This window comes from Choloepus didactylus, chromosome 4 (genome assembly GCF_015220235.1).
Source record: "Choloepus didactylus isolate mChoDid1 chromosome 4, mChoDid1.pri, whole genome shotgun sequence".
Taxonomy (NCBI): Eukaryota; Metazoa; Chordata; class Mammalia; order Pilosa; family Megalonychidae; genus Choloepus; species Choloepus didactylus.
In genome coordinates, this window is record NC_051310.1 from 32,409,987 (window position 1) to 32,434,264 (window position 24,278).

Genomic DNA, 24,278 nt, shown 5'->3' on the forward strand with positions numbered 1-24,278 from the left:
AAATCCCAACCCTGCTAAATATTTGTTGTTGGATCTGGGATACACTACTTGAGAAATCCCAACATTTAGGTTCTTGTAAAACAGGAATGATGATAGTTTTTTACTTTATAGTTATTAATTATGGGGGGGGTTAAATGAGCTCATGCAAGGAAATGGCTTAGTGTAGTGTCTGATACAAAGTAACCGCTCAATAAATGGGAGCTTTTAACCCAAGGCCCACAGTTCCCCTCTGCCACAGGGTGGGAATCTCTTTCCATACCTCAAACCATCTCTTCTGGTGAGGCCCGAGGCCACAGAGAGAAGCAAGCCCACCAAAGCCCAGGAGCGGTGCTGTGTTGCACTATTTAACCAGGAGCACAAATCATCACCCAGCTTGCACAATCTTTTTGCCGATCTGCAATATGAAAGGCGACTTCCTCAGGAATGCCTCCTAGTGGGAAGCAGGCTCTCTTCATGCCTCTTACTTATACTTAACCAGATTGGTGAAGTTCAAAAACTTTAAAAACTTCAATGGAACCCTAATACCAGCTACTCTTGTCAACAAAGCTTCCGGATAGTCTTGTTTTTAAATTATGTTTATTTAGTGTATGTACACATAAAAAGAGAAATCACCCCTCTCATCCCACCCAGCAGAAAACATGCACAAACCCAAGGTATATGTGGTAGGGGAGGGGCCCCTGCCCGAAGTTAGTGGTTGGGATGGTGCAATCCTGTGAGTCACAAGCCCCAGTCAGGAGAGGGCTGGACTGAAGTGTTTGGGCAGGCTATCCCCACCTGCTGCTGGCCCTAAAAATAAGCGTGCACCATAGCCAAAGGTCTGTTTGATGCCTTCAAAGTAGTACCGCTGCCAGCCCTGCCGCGTCCGCTCTTCCTCAGGAGCAGGGATGGCTCGTCCTTCCATGCGTAGCTCAGTCTCTCCATTCTTGTCAATGAAAGTCAAGGTGATGGTGGCAAAGTGCCCTGAGAAAAGCCAGAGGGGAGGGAAGTTTTAGATCCAGGACTCGGCCGAGGACCAGCTACAGCTCTTCTCCCAACTCCCACCTTCTCAGCTCAGTTATTACACCTGCTTCTCATGGACAAGGGTTTTCCATCTGGGTTTAAGACTAGGGGGCAAAGAAAAAATCTAGGGGTACTAGCAATAAACAAATATGCTTACTTACCTTCTGGCCAAGATTTAAACCTCCACTTCATCACAATATGTTTCTCAGGGACCTAAAATAATCAAAGAGATCAGTCCATACTGGAGACTACAATGTGCCCAATGCTGGCTGGGATTTCCCATCTGCCTTTTGTATGAAGTCCATCATCAGTACAACTCTCCACTTATGAGGTCACTGATTTAGCTGCTGCTTCTCCCCTTACTACTAAGTCAGGCCCAGTCAACTGTGCCCAGGTGAAATTTCAGTGTCCAAAATGGAAAGCCATAAGCCACCAACATATATAACCCTTCTTCCACGTACGGTTTCTCCAGGAAGAACTAACTGTACTTAACTAAGGGAAAAATTCTAGGAAAGCAAGAGAATTCAAATGGCAGAATTCTTCTGACAAAACATGGTTTTATTAACCCGAGATTAAAGCTTTAAATTTTATCTACAGAGCTGAGTACAAGAGAAATGTCATCTTCTGACCAGGTAGATCAGAAGATCTGGGGCGAGCAGGTACTCACCAGGTCAGTGAATTCCCCAGAGACATTGCCATCTACCAGGTGAAACTTTCCACCTTTGTCGGCTTCTAACATTGCAGGGGCATGAGTAAAAGCCTGAACCAGCTGTAGAAAAACAAAAAGGAGGCAGGGAGATGAAAGAGCTGGAACCATCATCTGTCCGCCATACTTCTGATAGACTGTGCCTGCCAATCTCATCCAGCACTCACACATGCAGACATCTGGATGAACAGTGAGGGCTTTCTTCACAGCTGCCATCAAATTTTGCCCTCAGCTTTGGCCATTCTCCCTGTATGGTTCTCAGTGGAGCCCAGAGAGAAACACCAGCTGAAACCTGCATGTCTCAACTGTCCTTTCCAAAGATGCTATTCTGCCCAAGAACCAGGTCCAAGCAGTCTCCCTCTATTCAGTTCCACCACAGAGCAGGCTTCAACTACAGCAATTCCTTCTAAATCCATGATGCCAGTCCTTTGGACCTATTTTTCTATCAAGAAAAATTCAGTGGCCCCAGTTACATGTCCCAAAAGTAGCACAGAAGGAGGGGAAAAAAAAAAAAAGGCAAATCCACTCTGACAAGTGACTTGAATAAAGTGCTTTCCCTCTGCCTGTTTCTGGACTAGTCATCATTACCTTCTCTGCTCATTAAGGGATGAGCCCACAACTCGCATCACCTGGAACAAAAGACAGCATGCAGCCTGAGGGACAAGATTATACTTACCTCTTGGGTGGTAAATACTCTATAGAGCTCCTCTGGTGATGTCAGGAAGGTTTCTTTAAGGGTGATCTTACAAGTGGGGATTTTGACACCAACAGGTCTGGCTTGGGTTTTTGAAGGAGCAAACTTTTCCTGTGGAAGTGGCAGGGATAATTGTCAATTTAGAGTAATGGGGAAACCCCAGTCAACATGGCTTAAGGGACAGACCTACCATCCATTCTCAGAATACTTTACACATCCAGGGCTAATTATTCCAGGGGAATGGGAGGAAGTTGTATGCGTAGGTGTTTCAACTAGGAGAAGATCTTTTCCAGAATCATCCTCAATTCTCAGTGAAAACAACCATGCAGAGAAGGGAGACTCTGATACTCATTTGAAAGCCCATTAGCCAAAGAACAAGTCAAATCATTAGGCACTACTGAGGAGCTCAGTGTAATTCTCAACAATTTCTGTGCTTAATTAAAGAGTTTTCCTACCACCTCTCAAATAGCCTTCACTGTGCTGACAAAAAGGCAAAAAGTCTCAAAAACCAAGTGCTGGACCTGAACCACACAAGTTCCATCCCCAGATAAAATGTTTGCCCACTGTTCCATATATGGGGTGATATCTATCAACTTCCTGATGAAGTCAATGATCTAATCCTTGATTCTTGAAGAGACCTCTAACATCAAAGTATGAAAGATCAACACCCCAGTTGGAAATAATACTGAAAAGACTCATGCAGGTGAAAACCATCCTGTGTGTGTCACTTCCTAATTGGTGTTAAAGGCAATCAACAGCCTGATCTTGAAGTCTCTGGTGGCTTCCACTTGCTCTATGGATCCGCTATAAATGAATACAAACCCATTTCAAGATGGTTAGGTGACACTGTGAGCAGATCATAGGCTGTTCTGACTTAGAGGTTGGGGTCAGAGAAGAAGTAGTGAGATGCTGAATTCAGAAGGAAGCAGTGTCTCAACTCCCAGATAACCTCCCACCCCATCACATGGGAACATCATTTACCTTCCGCTCCTCAGCTTTCAGTGCTGGCTGCCCGGTTGAATCTACTGACTCTCCATTCATTGTAGGCAAGATCATGCCCTGGGTGAACTCTGAAAATATAAAATCCCAGCTCTTGGAAGTTATTTCTTAGTAGCTGAGATTCGGGGCTTCAATACAGCTTGACAAACATGAGCCATCTTAACCAAGAATGATGGAATGACCAGAAAAGGAAGATTCTGTTTTATGTCTTTACCTTTGGTCTATGCCAGACAGGTAGATGCATATGCCAAAGAATGTAGCATGTCTACTGGGATTGTTTTAAATACCTTAAGCCCCTCACTCAATTGGAACCATTACAACTTATTAAAATGTATGTGAGGTTTACTATGGAAGGTAGCTGGAGAATATAGTGGCACTTCAGTGACTTCAGGAGTGAGGAATCTACCACTCTGGTATATGAAGGTATGTGTTTAGTCTCTTTCCCCTACTCTGCCTTAGCTCTTTAGAACAACCACAACTAGTTAGAGCATTGGAGCACTAGATTCCCTCCAAAAGCTATCGCCTTCTATGCTGGCTCCTTTTGATGGTCATTATATTAACTCTGACATCATGATGAGAACAAGTTGGCAGAAGAGGAGCCCCAGGGGGCAGCTGAGTTCCCTACTATTCTAACTATATAACTATCCCTGGAAAATGCATGTCAAAGATAATCCAGAACTGTATTCAAGTAACAAGTCCAGAGACGTCAAGTCTCTAGATCAGCGCCATTCAATAGAAATGTAATGTAAGCCTTGAATCTAATTTAAAATTTTCTGGTAACCACATTAAAAAAAGTAAAAAACAGGTGAAATCTTAATATATTTAACCCAGTATATCCAAAACATTATTTCAACATGTTATCAATATTAAAAATGGAAACATTCTAAATTCTTTTCTTTTTGTACCAAGTCATCAAATTCCACTGTGTTTCTGTACCCATAGCCCATCTCAATTTGGACTAGCCACACTTCCAGTGTCTAAGTGCCCATAATAGACAACACAGTTCTAGATCTTTCCTTTACTCAGAACTTACAGGTTTGCTCTAAGTCACCACCCCCAAAATCTTTACCCATTTGCGAAAGAAAGGACTGTCAAGCCCTTGATTGGAGTCTGACAGGTGGAAAACTATCTCCTCAAGGAATATAACTACTCAAGGGATACCTGTTTTGAGGGTGCTGATGTAAATTCCCATTGCTTCTCTTAGAAGTTTCACCCCTTCTTCCTTCATTAAGGCCACGAGATTTGTGTCAGGCTCATCTTTGGCAAGGCTCACACTAATCTGAGTGAAAGATCAGAAGTAGGTGGTAAATGACTTGAGGGGCACCCATACTGTGGAATGTGGGTGCTGAGCAACCAGGTAACTGTTGACATTTCCACAGGAAATGCATGAGGGTTGGGGTACTCGTACAATTCCCCATCAGTGTTCCTTCACAAGTCCTCTCTGCCAAGGCAAAGGTGGCTAACGTTAGAACACACGTTACTAGCTACAGCAAAATAGCTAATTAAATTAGTGCAAGTTGCTCTGGAAGCTCCCAATGGCACCATACACCTAGAAAACCATCTGCCAACTGGGGTTCTGAAAGCTTGGACCAAGCCTGGGCTATTATTCTTGAATGACAGGTTATTTTTCTCATCTGCAAATAAGAGGATGTGGAAGACTCAGATTAGGAGATAAGCAGCACAAACCTCCACTTCATCCACGCTGTTTTCATCAGACAAATTGGGGATCTCCACATGGCCCTTGTACTGTACTCCTGACTTAGAGGTACCTGTCAAAAGCAATGCAATGTCATTTAGTCTCCTTTGCTGGAAAGGTCTTTTGCTCTGGAGTCCTAACTTACTACTCAGTTTTCGCTTCTTACGGACAGCTGAACTCAGAGGATGTAACATGCCAGATGCCACCAAACCCTTCCCCCTCAGAAGAAATGCCCTGCCTCACCAGATTACTTGAGACTAACTGTACTGCTACAGTGTGGTACTGCGATCTACACAGATTTGCACTAGCATGATCCTGGCAGGGAAGATCTAGGTCAATAGCCAATACAGTCAGTTCTGAACCAGTTTTGAGAATATGAATTAGTTCCAATGCAACTGATGTATTAGGGAAAGATTTTATAATAATGCAAATTTCACAACTGTTTATATGCGATTTTAGCCATGAGAAATACTAGGTTAACACAGTAAATGGCACCCAGCTCAACCAAGCTGTAAAAGAATACACAAAATACACACACCCCCACCATCTATCTACCAGCAAGCTCATTCACTATGTGTGTTGTTATCTATACCCATTCACATCGGTTGTTATAATTTGCATTCTGATTTCTGATAGTCCTCCTTCCACCACTTTGCAATAACCTAGCTTCGACCCTTCTGATGCATGCTTTCACAAGTAAACTTCGGACTTTTTTCAAAGTAAAGCACCATACTTATTGTAGTAGTATGTATTTCTTACCATTTAACATGTATAATACTGTGCTACCATCTTTAAGTGCCTAGCTTAAAAAAAAAAAAAAAAAAAAAAAACCAAAAAAAAACCCCAAATGAAAACAAAACATATTGTTTTATTTTTGAGTACTGTATCCTTAACCTCATTTTCCCTTTGGTTCCCTGTGGTTTTTTATGAGTGATTTTGCATAGTGTGGTTGATTTTGGGGAATTATAGGTCATGCTATAGCTGAATTGACTATGTTTCAAAACTAATCAACAAAACATTTATTCACCTTCAAGTCTCTAGGCCCCAGTTTCTCAATCTTTAAGCAGGGGACTGACTGTGCAAGTGATACCCACAGTTTTTTCCAGACTACTATGCTTTAGGTATGTGATAAAAAACAAAAACATCCTTTATTAAGGGGAAAAAAATCCATGGATTGATATATCTACTTTCCCCCCATATTTACTGCCATTCATTCACATGACAAATATTTATTGAGGTATGATTTTATTTCATGCCTCATCCCATTCACAAGATAGTAGCAATTTCACACTGCTTTAGTTTTAGCACCTTTTAAAATTCAGTCTCTCAAATGGCAAGACCACGCAAGAGGGGCACATGCATGGTCTCAGTTCTTTCCTAAAGTCATCCCAGAAGGGACATCAAATTAGAGAACAAAACAGCCTCAAATTATAGTCACACACAAGCTTCACTCATCCAACCTGTTAAGACTGACATTGGAAAGTGCAAAAAAAGATCAAGGCCAGAAACTCTCCCTCTCCCCACCTTTCAAATCATCCAAGCAACAGAAGGAGCTAGTCTGAGGAAATGTCACATCACCTTATGTGTCCCAATACAGACTAAGACACAAAGATGCAGCAGCCTAGCCATTTCACTGGTGGGGACTCACAAGACCCAAAGAAAGGAAACTCATTTGTGTCTCACAGCAGCAGAGAAGGAATTTCAGCACTATCTGTCTTCTCCCTTAAAGAGTTCATAACATCCCCCAACATGTTCTTCCTGGCTCCTTAACAGGTCAACTGAAATGCAGAGAACCCCTTCCATGACAGCCCCGTATGGACTCACCTGTCCAGTTCAGTTTGATGCTCCATTCATAAAAGAAGATAAGTTTGCCTTTGCGATTGTTAATGGATGCCTCTCCTTCAAGCTTACTCACTTCTGTCACTTCACACCTGCCTTCCTCATTTTGCACCTGCACTGCTTGGAACAGTGTTTTCAGCTTATCTGTGGACCAGTTTGAAGCATCCCTCTCTGTCCTGTGGAAAAAAAACAAGGCCACGGACAAACAGCCAAATGGAGGATACACTGCTTGCACTATGCAAGAGAATGCAAAGCTAGAGGAGGCCAAATAGTTTGAAAAGAACACAAAAGCCTGCAGTCCCCCTCTAGTATGTCTGTATCACTTTCTTTTAGGAAGGACATGAGGAGTGGCATATCAAGTCAACAAGGACCACTGCTGGGCAGACTAGCACAAACTAAATGAATCAAGTGGAAAACTGGGCATATCTTGCTGGGGTCAGAAGCACAGACTGTGGTCAAAGGATGCAATAATTAGCTAAAAGGCCTTGGCCTCAGCAGTGTTCTACCTGTCAGATTTAGACTGTGCTGAAAACACCTGACACATCCTGTGCCCTCTAGATGGCCATGAAAACCATAAATCCAAGTCTTCGAAACAACAAAATAAAACATTGGGTCGACTACTCTAGGTATGCCAAGAAGAGCTGAGGCAGGCTGAAATAAAGGGAAGAAAAATCACTATCTGCCTTCCTACTTACTAATAGAGGAGACAACATGTGCACAAAAAGCTGCAACAAAGTAAATATATAGCAAATATCACAGTAGGAACTAAGTTCAGTGGAATTCAAAGATAACGATATTATACTTTCACAAGATTTCATGAAGTAGGGCAAGCTTTTAATATTGGTCAAATTATAAAAACATAATTGCCTGGCAACCAGAGGCAGTCCCTAGAGTTTCAGCACAACCCATTTACTAGTTGCAGGTGAGAAGCCGCAGCTTCGAATTCACGAGCTCCGGGCACCCGCAGAGCACGTTCCAAACCTTCACCCGTTGGAATAAGGCATCCGTGATTCGCTATGACTGACTTTTAATTTTGCCCTTAAACCGCAGAACAGGAATTCCAGCCTCTGGCCACGAGCTTTCCACAGTAATCTCCCAACACAATCCAAGGCGGTACCTCTCTTTGGGTCTCACTAACTCCGCCGGCCACGTGTGGGAAGCATCTTCCTTCTCAGGCTGGATGTAGTAGCCAGAACGTTATGTTCTCAACTCCCTGAATCCCCCTACTCTGAGGGGCAGCTCTTCATGCCTCCCGCCGCCCACCCCCCCTATACCGACAGGAGACCAGTGGGTGAAGGGCCTGGAGCCACGGACCCTGACCAGAAAGGACCAACCCCCATCTCCGGGCAAGGTTGCTTCTGTCCCAGCTCTGTCCAAGCAGAGGTTCCAGGGACCCCGCAACACCAGCCCGGCCGCAATGCTTCCGCGGCCTGCCCTGCTGGCTCTCACCAGTGCCAGTTGTTGACGTTGGTGGCGTCCGCCCGCTCCTCCACGATCCAGCGTGGGTCGCCCTCACCCCACTTGGCCATCGGCTCTCCGATCACGCCGCCACCGGCTCCCGCGTAGCCACAGCCTCAGCTTCAGGACCTCCTGGTCCCAGCTACCGGCAGCGTCTGGAAACTACTAGAAGCGGCCGCAGAACCTCCTGCCTTGCTTTTCCCTCCACCACCCCCCACCCCCGCCTTCATTTCCGGCTCCTCCCCACTCCCATCGGCCACTTCCGTTCTAAAGTGCAGGACCGTAGGTTCCACCTGTTCTGGGGTTCCTATAAATTCCCTTAAGTTATCCCCAAAAGGGTCCGAAACCCAACCCCTCACACAATAGTCCCCCATCCGTAGGGACGGAAAGAACACGTCTTGTCTCCCGGGTCCCTAAATCGGCCCCGCTGAGCCTCATGGGAATTGTAGTCTTTTTGTGTGACTCGCAAATAACCGCGGAAGGTCACGCTAAAAGTAAAGGAAACCATCTGAACACGGCGCGCTGAGATTTCTGGGGGCTGTAGTAAAGAAGCCCCGTGGCCCCTGCGGGAAGCGGCTGACTGCAGGGGCGGAAGAAACAACAACTTCCAGCATGCCCTGCAGCCTCTTTCTTTATCTCTGTCCTCGACATCCCTCTTCCGCCCCTCCTCTATGCCGCATAGTCTGATTAGAAAGGCTGGTCCAACGGCGGTGGAGACTGGCGCTGTCCTGAGAGGGAGGGCTCGATGCGGAAGAGGTGAGGGTGTCCTGAGACCCTTGGGCCACATACCGGGCTGCATCCTGCCTTTCTGCATCCCGATCCTACCCCACCCCCTTCTCTCAGGCGTCTTTTGGTCCCCAGGCCCGACTCTTCTTCCAGTCGCACCACCTTTGGGCTGGAAGCCGGAGTCACCTCGGTTTGGGGACTGCCGGGGATCCCCGACATTTGGTTCTGAACGATCAGGGATTTATCTGACCCTGGCGTCTGCGATAGATCCTTCCAGGACGCTCCTTCATTGCCCGGAGATTCTTTCCAGTTTAACCCACATTCCTTGGTCTCATTTCACAAACCTCACCTGTGTTAGCCTGGTTTGAAAAGTAATTGAATCCGAATCTGATTTCTCGGGAGCTGGTTTCTGGGGTTTCCTGAGGCAGGAAGCGTTTCAGTTGTGAGGTTTTTGTCCCTCTGGCAACTTTCCTGTTGTTCCCTAGGTGGTAGTAGTTCCTACCACCCTACCTTGTGAACACAGGTGACGATAAAGACATGCCTCTGAAGTATTTTAAATCGTGTTGAAGCACTTTTCTCAGGCAATCTTAATATTGTTCCCGACATCTAGAGCCTTTAAATCCTTATCTCCTTACTTGACAAGTACATCTAAATTCTGATTTGGTGCTACAAGTACAGATAGGTGTCAAATATCCACAGACATCTCACTGTTAAAAACGATTCCAGAAATTCTCTGGTGGTCTGTTGGGTTTGTTGGAGACATTATGTGCCTATCCATAGATATTTACTATATTGAGGGAATGAGCTGCCCTGGTTTTTCTAGGAGTGAAAAATATGTAGCTAGTAGTACCATGCAAGACAGAGTGGAAATGGTCAAGGAGCCAGAAAACCTGGAATATAGTTTGCAATAAGAGTGACTAGTAAGATGGTTTTGATATGTAATCCTTTTGTGCCTGATTTTCCTCATCAGTAAAATGGAAAGGGAATCTGCCAGACTTACCTTATAGGGATCTTCTGAGGATCAAATGAGTGCTTAAGTGCTTTGTAAAACTGGCAGGTGTGCCAGAGACATTTGTATGTCTCTGTATGTTGGTGACGGAGTCTTAGACCACTAGTCTGCTTTGTACTATTACCTTTACACATGCCTATGTTTACATACTTTCAACATTTGTGCTGTCCCCTTGAAATTTTTGTATTATTATTTTTTTATAGCTTTGTACTATTACCTTTACACATGCCTATGTTTACATACTTTCAACATTTGTGCTGTCCACTTGAAATTTTGGTATTATTATTTTTTTTACTTTTAGGATTGTTTAAAAATAATTGCTTCTTTTTTCAAGGTACCATGTTGATTAATTAATAATAAAAGTTAACATTGAGCATTAATTTTGTCAGGCAATAAATGCTTTACATTTATTAACTGGTTTAATCCTTACAACAATTCTCTAAGCCAGGTTTCTGTTGTTATGCCCACCTTACAGATGAGGAAACTGAGACAGAAAGAGGTTCATGAGATACCCTGTGTTAAAGGGAACTACAATGAAGTATTTACCTTCTGCTAGGCACTTTGTTAGGTGTTTCCTGTGTGGTATTTAATCTTCACTGCAACCCTGTGAGGTAGGATATAATTCTGTCCAAAACTTAGGAGTAAAATCGTCAACTAAGTTGGCTCAGGATCAGAGAAATGAAGATTTGAATTCAAGGCTGCCTTATTACAAAGCCCATACTTGTACCTTTGCAAGGAGTGATTTCATCATGTCTGCCAGCTCTTTTTTGTTTGATTTGCTTTTGATTTCCTAGAATGAAGTACATGAAAAAGATTTTTCTGGGGTTATAGGAGTCAGTCAGTGATGTCTACCATGGGAAGAAATCAGAATAGAAATTCTCACCATCACCTTTGCCATACTTTTATCCCATGAATTGAAAACATACACTAAGAGTCAGGAAATGAGAGTAGAATATGTCAAAGACCACTAGAAGACTCAACGGGGCTGCCATGATGAGGGTTTCTCAAGCTTCTTTTAAAAAACAGCCTATTAAAATAAAAGGAAAAACACATTGATCCATTAGAATTTGACACTTTCTGGCCTTTGGAGTTGCTTTTGGTGGTGTGGATTTTTTTGTACCTAGTTCTGGGCTTAAGCCATGTTTTTCAGTCTTAATTTGGTTGGCATTGATAGGGTAGTTTGTAACTCTAGAGCAACCATCTCCTTCCCCCGTATCTCCCTCCGAGTGAAGTATCATTTTAGAGTAGTTATGAGAGGAACTTAAGGTGTTTTGATTGATTGTTTATATACTTTATTTTCTTGGCCATACACTCATTACTCAAAATTTGGCCAACATTTGTTAGCAATTTAATCATGCTTTGAAGACTTGAAGATACAGGCAGGATAGTTCGGCTTCTTTTAATTGCTTTGTATTCATTCTTTCAGGCATTTTAAAGCATACGTGAGAGCAGGATATTTGTCAAGACCAGTACCTCAAAGATGGCATTTAAAAGACACTTGTTAAATGCGTGAATGCAATTATTATCTATTTTGTGCATGCTTCGATTGGTTGCCTTTGTGTGCTCAGCAAAGTTGGTGACGGATTCTTTGACCACTAGTCTGCTTTGTACTATTACCTTTACACATGCCTGTGCTGAACACTAACTCTGTTGTAGTATCCTTCAGGATGGGGGTGTATCTTGCACTTTTTATATTCCTTGCATCACCTGAGAGAGGACTTTGAACAAAATAGGTGCCCTAGGAATGAATGGATACAGGTGGGCAATTAGAGGATCAGAAGAATGGTTTGATCAGCTGGAGACTCAATGATAAGATTTCATACAGCAGGTTCAGTATTTGCTTTACCAACTTCTTTTATACATCCCTGATTTCTGACAGTTAGTGGTAAAGGAGCCTAAAGCTTTTGAAGCTTTTTTGGGAGAACCCCAAAGGGGCTATAATTCTGTCTTCCACTCCAGATGAATCGGACAAAAGGTGATGAGGAGGAGTATTGGAACAGCTCAAAGTTCAAGGCTTTCACCTTTGATGATGAAGATGATGAGCTCTCTCAGGTATGTTTCTACAAGCAATTGCTGCTGGTTGCACCTTCCTCCACAGTGTCACTCTAAAATTCCTTCCCCTTGTATCCTGGGTAACCTGACTTTGACCAAGTCTCCATTAAACTCAGAAATGTTTTGAGTCAGATCTTTAGAAAAAACTTAATGGAAAAGAGCCCTCAGGGAAGAGCAAAAAGTGCTGGTAAAACCAATTCTCTGCCCTTGTAATTTTGCCGCCTTAAGATGATTCATTCTTCTCAGGCCCCCCTCTTCCCAACGACACCAAATCTTTTATTCATGCAGTATTTATTATTTTTGAAAGATGAACTGGTTTGGAGGTATTCCCTATATTTTAATGTGTCTATTTTACAAAAGAGGAAGCAGATTTGTTTTTGGAGAAGTAAAAATTCACTCAGGTTTACACAGCAGGTTATTGCTAGGGATGTGATTATAACTCAAAAGTGGCTTTGATTCCTCCTTACTCTTTTGCCACTGGACTGCACTGTTGGCTGAAAAGCAGTTTGTTTTCTTTCCAAGTATCTAGCAGGCTAGGCTTTAGGTTACAGAGAGTGAAATGTTGGCGATCTTCAGCTCCCAGTTCCTCAGCCTTCTAGATTGTAAAAGAGAGAGGTGGAAAGGCATGATTGCCTGAGTGTCTTGCTTTATGTCCCTCTGCAGTTAAAGGAATCCAAGCGGGCAGTGAATAGCCTTCGAGACTTCGTGGATGAGGATGATGATGATGACCTGGAGAGAGTCAGCTGGAGTGGGGAACCTGTGGAGAGTAAGTAGAGGAGGCCTTATGAGGTGATTGATATTCAGAGTTCTTGTCACTGTAAGGAAGGCTTTATTTGTTTTTCTCCTAAGTACTTGTTAGGGAAGGGAATAGGGTTAGACTATTTTCTGATGCACATGTATCTAGAAATTTAACTCCAGGAGAAGTGCTTAGGAAAAGACAGCTATATATATATGTATGTATATATGTATATGTATATTTATGTGCACATATGTATATGTATGTATGTATATGTGTATGTATATGTATAGTGTGTGTGTGTACATGTATATACATATATGTATATAGTAGTTCCTCTAGGTCTGCTTTCCAATGCTTGGCTGCATATTTCAAAACTCCACTGGGGTATTTGTTAAAACTATAGATTCCTAGGGCTCACCTTAGAGATTCTGATTCATTAGGGTCTAGGCATCTCAATTTTGAATAATCACCCTAGGTAATTGTAACATGCAGTCACATCTGGGAACTTCTGACTTGAAAAATTATAACTGCTTGACAGAACTGATCTACCTAGCCATCAAGTCCCACTGCCTAGCTGTTGTATAGTACCACTTAACACCTTTGCAGACTACATCTGATTTTTAAGAAATGTTTTTAAAATTATTTTAAAAATAGAAAATACTGTCATGTGGTTTAAAAATCAAAAAATATCAAAGGCATAGATAGAGTGAAAAGTTTCCCTCGCATACTGCTAAGCATCTATGCAGTTCTTAGTCTCTGCTCCCCCCAGAAACCCCACTGTTAGTTACTTTCTGTGTATTTATCTGAAGATTATTTTTGCATAGAAAAGCATATAGGAATACATATTCTGTTGTTTTTTTTTAATTTTGTTGTAGAATTACATAACAAAATTTACCTTTTTGCCATTATTAAGTGTACTATTCGGTGCCAGTAAGTATATTCACAATGTGGTATAACCAACATTATCTATTTCCAGAACTATTTCATCATCTCAAACAAAATCTCCATACCCATTCTATTACCACCTATCCCCAGCCTTACCCCCTCAACCCAGCCCCTGGTAACCTCTAATATACCTTCTGTTTCTATGCATTTATCTATTCTAGGATAGGTATATAAATGGAATCATATAATATTTGTCCTTTTGTTTCTGTTTTACTTCACTGAGCATAATGTTTTCAAGATTCATTCATGTTGTTAACTCTGTCAGAACTTCATTCATTTTTATGACTGAATACTATTCCACTGTGTGGAATATTTTGTCTATCCATTCATCTGTCGATGTACAGCTGGATTGTTCCCACCTTTTGGCTGTTGTGAATAATGTTGCTGTGAACATTGGTGGAAAAGTGTCTATTGAGCCCCTGTTTTCAGTCCTTTGGGGTACATACCTAGGAGTGGAATTGCCAGGTCATATGATGACATTATGTTTAACTTTTTGAGGAACAGCCAAAGTGAGTTTCCACAATGGCTGCATCATTTTACATTCCTACCAGCAATGCCAAGGGTTCCACTTTTCCACATCCTCACCAGTACTTGCTGTTTTCCAATTTTTTGGTTATAGCCATCATAGTCAGTATGAACTGATACCTCATTATTGCTTGATTTGCATTTCCCTAATGGTTAATGTTGTTAAGCATCTTTTCATGTGCTTATTGGCCATCCGTTGTATCTTTGGAGAAATGCCTATTCAAGTCATTGGCTGATTGTTTCCTTGGGTTATTGATCTTTTTGTTGTTGAGTTGTAAGTTATTTATATATTCTGGTTACTAAGCCCATATCAGATATATGATTAGCAAATGTTTTCTCCCATTCTGTGCATTGTCTTTTCACCTTCTTCATAATGACCTTTGATTCATAAAAGTTTTCATAATGATGTTTAGTTTATCTATTTTTCTTTTATTGTTTGTGCTTTTGATTTCATGTTTAGATAACATTCCCATTTCCAAGGTCATGAAGATGTTTTCCCTCTGTTTTCTAAGAATTATAGTTTTAGCTCTTAACTATGATCATTGATCCATGATGAGTTAATTTTCGTATGTGGTGTAAGACAAGGATCCAGCATGATTCTTTTGTATGTGGAAATCCAGTTTTCTGGACCATTTGTTGAAAAGACTTTCCTTTCCTCATCAAATGATCATGTCACACTTATCAAAAACCAGTTGGCTATATATGTGAGAGTTTAGCTCTGAATTCTCAATTGTATTCCATTGATCTGTGTGTCTACCATTATACCAGTACTACACTGTTTTGATTACTGTAGCTTTGCAGTATGTTTTGAAATCAGGAAATGTGAGTCCTCTAACTTACTCTTCCTCCAGATTCTTTTGGCTATTTGGGGGTCCTTGAAATTAAATATAAATTTTAGGATGGGATTTTCTATTTCAACAAAATCAGCTATTGGGATTTTGATAAGGATTGCATTGAGCTGGTAGATTGCTTTGGGCATTATTGTCATCTAGACAATATTAAATCTTCTAATCCATGAACATGGTTGTCTTCCTATTTATTTAGGTCTTCTTTTATTTCTTTCAGCAATTTTGTGGTTTTCAGTACAAGACTTTCACCTATTTGGTTAAGTTTATTACTGAGTATTTTATTCTTTTAATGCTATTGTAGATAAAATTATTTTCTTAATTTCTTCTTCAGATTGTTCAATTCTGGTATATAGAAATACAGCTAATTTTTGAGTGCTGATTTTGTCTCCTGAAACTTTGCTGAATTTATTTATTAACTTTAATAGTTTGTGAATTCTTTGTGGGTTCCTTCATATAAGATCAGGTCATCTGCAAACAAAGAATTTTAGTTCTTCCTTTCCAATTTGTATTCATTTTGTTTTTTTTCTTGCCTACTTGCTCTGTTTTGAACTTCAAGTACAGTGTTGAATAGAACTGGTGAGAGCAGGCATTCTTTTCTTATTTCTGATCTTAGACTAAAAGCTTTCAGTCTTTCTCATTGAGGATGATGTTAACTGTGGGTTTTTCATATATGACCTTTATATCTTCTGTTCCTAGTTCATTTAGTGGTTTTTTTTTTCATGAAAGAGAGTGTTAGATTTTGTCAAATGATTTTTCTGCATCATTTTGATGACCATATGTTGATGGTTTGTTTCTTTCTTCCTTTATTCCATTAATGTGGTATATTACATTGTTTGATTTTTAATTGTTCAGCCACCCTTGCATTCTGGAAATGACTACAACGTGGTCATAGTATATAATCTTTTTTTTTTTTTTTTTTTTAATAAACACCTTGCATTAGTGTGGTATACTTGTTAAAATTGATTAAAGAATATTATTATAATTGTTCTATTTACTATAGTCTGTAGTTTACATTAGGGATCCCTGTTTGTGTTGTACAGTCCTAGGGATTTTTTAAAAAATATTTATTCTAGTAACATATACAGCCTAAAATTACTTTTTTAACCACATTCAAATATATAGTTTCAGTGCTATCAATGTTCACAGTATTGTGCTACCGTCCCCACCATCCATTGCAAAAACTTTTCTATTACTTCAAATAGAAACTGTACAATTTAAGCATTAATTCCCCATTCCCTACCTCCTCCCCCTGGTAACCTGTATTCTAATTTCTGATGCTGTGAATTTGCTTATTCTAATTATTTCATATAAGTGAGATCATACAATATTTGACCTTTTGTGTCTGGCTTATTTCAACACGTTTTCTTCAGGGTTCATCCATGTTTTCTCCTGTATCAGATCTTCATTCCTTTTCATGGCCAAATAACATTCCGTTTTATATATGTATAAACCACATTTTATTTATCCATTTATCGGTTGATGGACAGAGAGTTCAGATAGAGTCAAGAGGCTGACCTGAAGGTTACTCCTTTGCAAGCTTCAGCTAGATATGCCAAATGGCTGCAATATGACAAGCCCAAATCAACAGTTGTCCTGAAAACCCTAAAGAGTACCGTGGCCCCTATGAAAGATTCTATAAAAGTTTCACTCACTAAGTTTATTTTTCAGAAACTTAAATCCTCCAGAGTGTTCCTATGCCACATAAGTCCCCAAACCAAGAGGCAATAGCCTCTTCAAGAACATCATCCAGTTGCATCCCCCTTTTCCCATAATGTTGACACCCCTTTTCAACATGAACAAGTTAGGGTCTTTACTGCCTAGACATCCCTGAAGATCAGGAAAGTGATTAAACTAGAGGAAGGGGTAGCAACAGACAAGACAGAACTTAACTTAACAAAGGATTACAAATACTGGATCTTTATATAATTTTCTTTTCTTTTTTCATAGTTGCTAGGGTATTAGAATAGCTAGAAGGAAAGAACTGAAATGATGGAACTGTAACTCATAACATTCTTTGAAATTTCCTATATAACTACTTGTTAAATCATACTTTGAAAGTTATCACCTTTCTGCATATGTGTTATATTTCACAGTAAGAAAATAACTGAAACTGTGGAACTGTAACCCATAACATTCTTTGAAATTTGCTCTCTAACTACTTGTTAAGTCGCATTTTGAAAGTTATCACTTGTATGTATATATGTTTTATTCCACAATAAAAAAATGAAAAGGAAAAAGAAATCATATGTCCTATATTGTATTGAGGATTTGATTTTTGCCAATAAAACTTTATTAGTGATATTTAAAACTAATTTTATTACATATCCCTGTTGAACATTGCTGATAAAGTAGCCGTAAACAATTAAATGGCAAGATTAGCAGATAAAAAACTTTATTAGACTATGACTTTAGAAATTATGTTAATGTATTTGAAAGCTTTCCATGGTGCTACTCACACTGAAGAAACTCAGTGAGTATTAGTTAGTTATTTGAATATCATGATATTTCTGATGTGAAAAGATAATATAATATGATTGATATGATATATGATATGATATAAAGTCTTATTCCTCTATTTTTTTTTTTAACCTAAGGGTTATCTAAAATTGAATTATTTTTGAGACTCCATGACTTGAATTTGACCTACTTCTTTAGGAAACATCTTGTTATCCAGTAGTAAAAACAGTGAAGAAGAAAAAAATTAAAAAAATAAATTTAACTCAATTTTAAAAATAAAAAAGGGTACATTATTTAATTTCCACGTATTTGAATTTTCCATTTCTCATTCTGTTATTGATTTCTAGCTTCATTCCATTGGTTGGAAAAGATTCATTATGTGATTTCAATATTTTTGAAATTATTGAGACTTGTTTTGGGATTTAACATACGGTCTATGCTGGAAAATGAGCCATGTACACTAGAGAAGAATGTGTATCCTGCTGCTCTCATGTGAAGTGTTCTGCTGGGTCAAGTTGGTTTGGAGTATCATTCACATCTTCTATTTCCTCATTGATCTTCTATCTACTCTACTGGTTACCCAGAGTGGTATATTGACCTCCTAATATTAAGGTAGACTATCTGTTTCTCCCTTCAGAACTGTTTATATTTGCTTCATATATTTTGGGACTCTGCCATTAGTGCATATATATTTATAATTCTTGTGTCTTTTTGTTGACTTGATCCCTTTATCGGTATATAGTGACCATTTTTGTCCCTTGCAACTGTTTTTTACTTAAACTCTATTTTATGTGATATTAGTACAGCTACCCCAGCTCTCTTTTGGTTACTGTTTGCATGATATATATTTTTTCGTTTAATAATTTAGCTCTCCTATAAAGAAGATTATCCTGAGGCCAATGTGAAATGCAGGGTCCTCTCTGTCTTATCTGAGCCTGCCTGGAGCGGGGAAGCCTGCTTCTTTTCCTGGGTCTGTGCCTGCTCATGGCCCTAAGAATTCACCTGAGTATAAGTTCACAGGAGTTCAAAGGCTCCCTCTACTCCCCGCTAAATACTTTCATCTTCTCCTGGATATCCTATTGTATGACTTAATGCAGGTAGACCTTTGCCCCAGGCTGCTTTGACTTAATTGTTTTTTTACACTGCTTTAGCTGTCTGCAAGCTGCTTCTCTGCCTTTAAGACACACTCTGGGAGGGTGAGTCCCAGTCTAGTTTCCTAGGACAAAAGATCTGAAGAGATTGAAGTTCTTCAGGCTTCCTCAGGATAGACTGGCACTGACAGGCACCTCTGTATGCACATAGGGGTTACTCTGCTTCCTCTGGGACAGGGCCAGGGGCCCGCAATTGGAGCTCAGACTGGCTCCACGCTGTGCTGGGGAGGGGGAGGGGGAGAGCTAGCAGGGTCTCCATGAGCTTGGCCTAATGTTTTTAGGCTGCTTTTTCTTGATTTGCACTTGCCCAGTTATTGCAACCCATTAACCGTTTTCCGTAATTTTCGAGAAGATGGCTTTGCCACTTTTTGCTAGTTGTTCAAAGATTCTGTGGGAGAATGGCACCCTGGATTTTCTCTCACTGCCATCTTGGCTGACTACACTATAATTCCTTAAATATGCTGTTGGATTTGGTTTGCTAGTATTTTGTTCAAGATTTTTGCATCTATATTCATAAGGGATCTTGGCCAGTAATTTTCTTTTCTTGTGGTGTCTTTGTCTGGATTTGGTATCAGGGTAATGTTGGCCTCAAAACCAACTTAAATGTTTCTCTCAGTTTTTAAATACGCTTTTATTTATCTCCACTTTAATTTTTTTATTTCCTTGTGCTAGCTTTGAGTTTAGTTTGGTTTTCTTTTTCTAGCTCCTGAAGTTACGTAGTTAAGTTACTGACTTGAGCATGTTCATCTTTTTAAATTTGGGCATTTACAGCTACACGTTTCCATCTCAGCTCTGCTTTCACTGCACCCTGTAGGTTTTGATATGCTGTGTTTTGGTTTTCATTCATCTCAAGGTATTTTCTAAATTCCTTAGTAATTTTTTCTTTGACCCATTGATTGCTTAAGTGTTTGATGTATTTTGGAGCTGTTTTTAGGTGCATATGTTTTTTAATAATTTTTATATCTTCTTGATGGAGCAGATCTTTTTATCAATATATAATGTCCTTTTTTGTCTCCTATAACCTTTTTAATTGATGTCATAAAATATTTTTTTTGCTATTTTTTCCTTGCAATTTTATTGCGATATGGTCATATACCATACAGTCATCCAAAGTATACAATCAGTTGTTCACAGTATCATCATATAGTTGTGCATTCATCACCACAATCAATTTATTGGAACATTTTCATTACTTCAAAAAGTAATAATAAAAATGAAGGTAAAAAGGAACACCCCAAAAAACCATCCCCCCCATCCTCCCTAATATTCATTTACTTTTTGTCCCCATTTTCCTACTCTTCTGTCCATATACTGGATAAAGGGAGTAGGAGCCACAAGATTTTCGCAATCACATGGTCACACCATATAAGCTATGTAGTTATACAGTCATCTTCAAGAATCAGGGCTACTGGGTTGCAGTTCTACAGTTTCAGGTAGTTCCTTCTAGCTATTCTAATACACTAAAAAGGGATAACTATATAATGCATAAGAATAACCTCCAGAATGACTTCTTGACTCCATTTGAAATCTCTCAGCTCCTGAAACTTTGTTTAATTTCTCTTCCCCTTTTTGGTCTAGAAGGCTTTCTCAATCCCACGATGCCGGGTCCAGACTCATCCCCGGGAGTCATGTCCCACGTTGCCAGGGAGATTTACACCCCTGGGAGTCATGTCCTGTGTAGGGCGCGGGCAGTGAGTCCACCTGCCATGTTGGCTTAGAGAGGCCACATCCGAGCAACAAAAGAGGTTCTCTGGGGGTGACTCTTAGGCACAATTATAAGCAGGCTTAGCCTCTCCTTTGCAGTAACAGGCTTCAAAAGGGCAAAGTCCGAGATCAAGGGCTCAGCCTACTAAATTGGTAGTCCCCAATGTTTGTGAGAATAGAAGGAATTCCCCAGGTGGGTAAATTTAATTTTTCCACATTTTTCCCCAGTCCCTCAACGGGGCTTTTCAAATACTTTTTATCCTCTGCCCAATTTCTCTGGGATGTATTGGGCTTCACACTAACTTGTACAAACAAACCAGATCTCACTCCCTATTCAAGGTTCCATGTAATTATGGTGTTTGAATAAACTGACTATACAAGTTAAATTGTATAGCGTGCTACAGAAAATAAAGATTTTCCACAAAATAAGCGTCTCTACCTTTGGTCTCACCCAAAAGTTGAAGTTGTAAAACATATTCAGTATCATCCTTTACCTTTTAGTCTGATCATAAAGTCTATTTTGACTTGAGACTTAGTCTGTTTTGTCTGACAATATATTTTCATTGCTTATCAGTTTCCTACTTTTACTTTCAACCTCTTTGCGTCTTTGTATCTAAAGTGAGTCTCTTGTAGACAATATACAGATGGATCATGTTTTGTTTATTCAATATGCCTATCTCCTCCTTTTAATTGGAGAGTTTAATCCACTCACATTTAAAGTAATTTCTGATAAGGATATATTTCTGCCATTTAGCTATTTGTTTTCTCTCTTTCTCTCTTTATATATATATTTATTAATTTCTCTATTATTGCCTTTTTTGTGCATTTGATTTTTGTTTTGTAACATAGTGATTTTCTTCTTTCCTTTTGTGTGTATTTTTTGGTTATTTTCTTATTGATTTGCTTGGGGATTATAATTAACAAGTTAAACTTATTTCAACCTAATTAGAATATCAACTTAATTTCAATAGTATACAAATGCTCTGCTGTTGCATCTCCATTCTTCCCCTCTTTGTATTATTATTGTCATAAGTTACATCTTTATACATTGTGTGCCTGTTAACATAGATTTATATTTGTTTTATGCATTTGCCTTTTAAATTACATAGGGAAAAAGGAGTTTTACAAACCATAAGTAATTATGGTGGCTTTCATATTTACCTATATGGTTATTTTTACTAGTAGTCAAATTACTGTCTAGTGTCCTTTAATTTCAGTCTAAAGGTCTCTTTTTATCATTTCTTTTAGGGCATGTCTACTGATAATGAGCTCCCTCCATGCTTATTTATCTGGAAATGTATTACTTTCTTCTTGATTTTTTTTCCTCCATCATTCTTGAAGGATAATTTTGCTAGATGTAGAATTCTTAGTTAGGTTTTTTCTTTCAGGACTTTAAATATGTCATCTTAGTGCCTTTTGGCCTCCATGATTTCTGATAAAAAGTTTTTCCTGTTATTAAGGATCCCTTGTATATGGTGAGTCACTTCTTTCTTGCTGCTTTCAAAATTCTCTTTGACCTTGGATTTCAGCAGTTTCACTATAATATGTCCCAGTGTGGACCTCTTAGTTTATCCTTCTTGGAGTTTATTGAGTTTCTTAGATGTTTATATTAAAGTTTTCAGATTTGGGGAGTTTTCAGGCACTATTTCTTCTGTCTCTTATTGTCTTCTCATTTTAGGAGATGCATATGTGGGTTCATTTGGTGGTGTTCTACAGGTTCCTCATGTGCTGTTCATTTTTCTTCATATATTTTGCTCTCTGCTCCTCACACTGGATAATTTCATTGTCTTATGTTCAAGTTCACTGATCATTTCTTATGCCTATTCAAGTTTGCTTTTGAAACCCTCTAATGAACTTTTTTTTAAATTCGATTTTATTGAGATATATTCACATACCATGCAGTCATCCACAGTGTACAATCATTTGTTCATAGTACCATTATATAGTTGTGCATTCATCACCACAATCAATTTTTGAGCATTTATGTTCCCACACACAAAAAAGAATAAGAATTAAAGTTAAAGTAAAAGAGAACAGCTAAAGCAGCCCATACCCCCCCATCCCTCCCTATTATTCATTTACTTTTTGTCCTCATTTTTCTTTTCATCTTTCCATACACTGGATAAAGGAAGTGGGAGCCACAAGGTTTTCATAATCACACTGTCACACGGTGTAAGCTATATAGTTATGTAATCGTCTTCAAGAACCAAGGATACTGGGTTGCAATTCAACAGTTTCAGGTATTTCCTTCTAGCTATTCTAATATACTAGTAACTAAATGAGGTATCTATATAATGCATAAGAATAACCTCCAGAATGACCTCTTGACTCTATTTGATATCTCTCAGCCAGTGAACATTATTTTGTTTCATTTCTCTTCCCACTTTTGGTCCAAGAAGGCTTTCTCAATCCCACAATGCCAGGGCCAAGCTCATCCCTGCTCGTCATATCCCATGTTGCCAGGGAGGTTTACACCCCTGAGAGTCATGTCCCACATAGGGGGAGGGCCTTCTAAATTGTTAGCCCCCAATTCTTGTGAGAATATCATTAATTCCCCAGGTGGAGAAATTTAATACTTCCACATTTTCCCCCAGTCCCTCAAAGGTGCTTTGCAAATAACCTGTACAAACCAACCAGATTTCACTCCCTATTCAATGTTCCATGTAATTATGTTGTTTGTATAAACTGACCATACAAGTTAAATTATATAGTATGTTACAAAAAATATAGATTTTGTACCTTATAAACATCTCTTCCTTTGGTCTCACATAGAAGTTGAAGTTTTTAAAAACACTGTCACTATTGTCCTTTACCCTTTAGTTTGACTTACGTTAGACCTAAGTGTTAGGTTTTTTGGCCAGGAAGAGAAGAGACCAAAACTTGATCAAAGGAGTTTTATTTTGTGGCCTTGTGCAGGCAGGCTGAAGTTTAAGATGGCGACAGCCCTGAACAAAGGCAGGAGTACAATTTTATAGCTTTTGGGAGAGGAGTTGTGGTAAGATAGAGAAGTAAGTAGTTAACGTTTCCTTAGGGTAAGATAAGGAGTTGAAGTCAGGGGATTGGTTTGTTCAGGGTAAGATAAGGAGGTTATTATGTATGGAAAATAATGTCAGGGAGGTTTTTACATTATGGAAAATTTTTGTTTTTGTTGCGCAAACTGCTGTGTTAGCTAAGAGTGGGTTTTATGTAAACAGTTACGTCCATTGTGCGTGGGGAGAGCTTCCTGGAATATTTGCTAAGGGTGGGTTGTGCGTGTGTTGGGGGTGGGGACTTTTGCCTAACAGTAACCAAGTCCGTTTCGTTCATATCTCTAATTGAAGTCTGATCTCTTTTATCAGACTCCTTAACATTTGCTGTATGGGGTGATGCTGACATTCGTAGCTGCCAGACTCTGGCTCTGAGTCTCAGGTGTCACACAGATACCCAAAGTTCCAGGAACCAACCAGGTTCTGCACAGAGAGCTCAGCATCTCAGAATTTAGAAATAACCTTTACAACTCAGGAATAGATGTAAGTGCTGTAAGAGCTTACAATCTAGGGACCTTTACAACAAGCCTTCCCCTGATAACCTATGCTCTTGGACTCAATTCTCAGAGTTTGCACATTATAGTTAGTCCATATTATTGAGGCATTATAATGTTTTTTTTTTTTCCATTTTTGGTTTATTTCACTCAACATACTGTCCTCAATGTCCATTCACCTCACAACGTCACTCCTTCTTGTAGCAGCTCA

The 24,278-nt window shown here is 39.6% G+C and overlaps 2 protein-coding genes across 3 annotated transcripts in view; one reads left to right on the plus strand and one right to left on the minus strand.

Annotated features, from left to right (window-relative positions):
- Positions 1 to 559: 559 nt before the first annotated feature.
- Positions 560 to 8,611, minus strand: AHSA1 (activator of HSP90 ATPase activity 1). The gene is made up of 9 exons (XM_037832189.1): positions 8,383 to 8,611; positions 6,919 to 7,109; positions 5,085 to 5,167; positions 4,560 to 4,677; positions 3,381 to 3,469; positions 2,382 to 2,510; positions 1,667 to 1,768; positions 1,161 to 1,212; positions 560 to 960 (listed from the first exon to the last, which is right to left on the minus strand). Exons 1-9 carry the CDS (start codon positions 8,460 to 8,462, stop codon positions 731 to 733), a joined length of 1,074 nt encoding a protein of 357 aa, XP_037688117.1. The 5' UTR covers positions 8,463 to 8,611; the 3' UTR covers positions 560 to 730.
- Positions 8,612 to 9,020: 409 nt separating this feature from the next.
- The window catches only part of VIPAS39 (VPS33B interacting protein, apical-basolateral polarity regulator, spe-39 homolog), a 37,304-nt gene continuing 22,046 nt past the window's right edge, over positions 9,021 to 24,278 (plus strand). For both annotated transcript variants that reach the window (XM_037832194.1, XM_037832195.1), the window contains exons 1-3: positions 9,021 to 9,147; positions 12,086 to 12,178; positions 12,842 to 12,944. In XM_037832194.1, coding sequence (XP_037688122.1) covers positions 12,086 to 12,178; positions 12,842 to 12,944 — 196 coding nt within the window. In that variant the 5' untranslated portion in view covers positions 9,021 to 9,147. The remainder of the gene's footprint in view (positions 9,148 to 12,085; positions 12,179 to 12,841; positions 12,945 to 24,278) is intronic.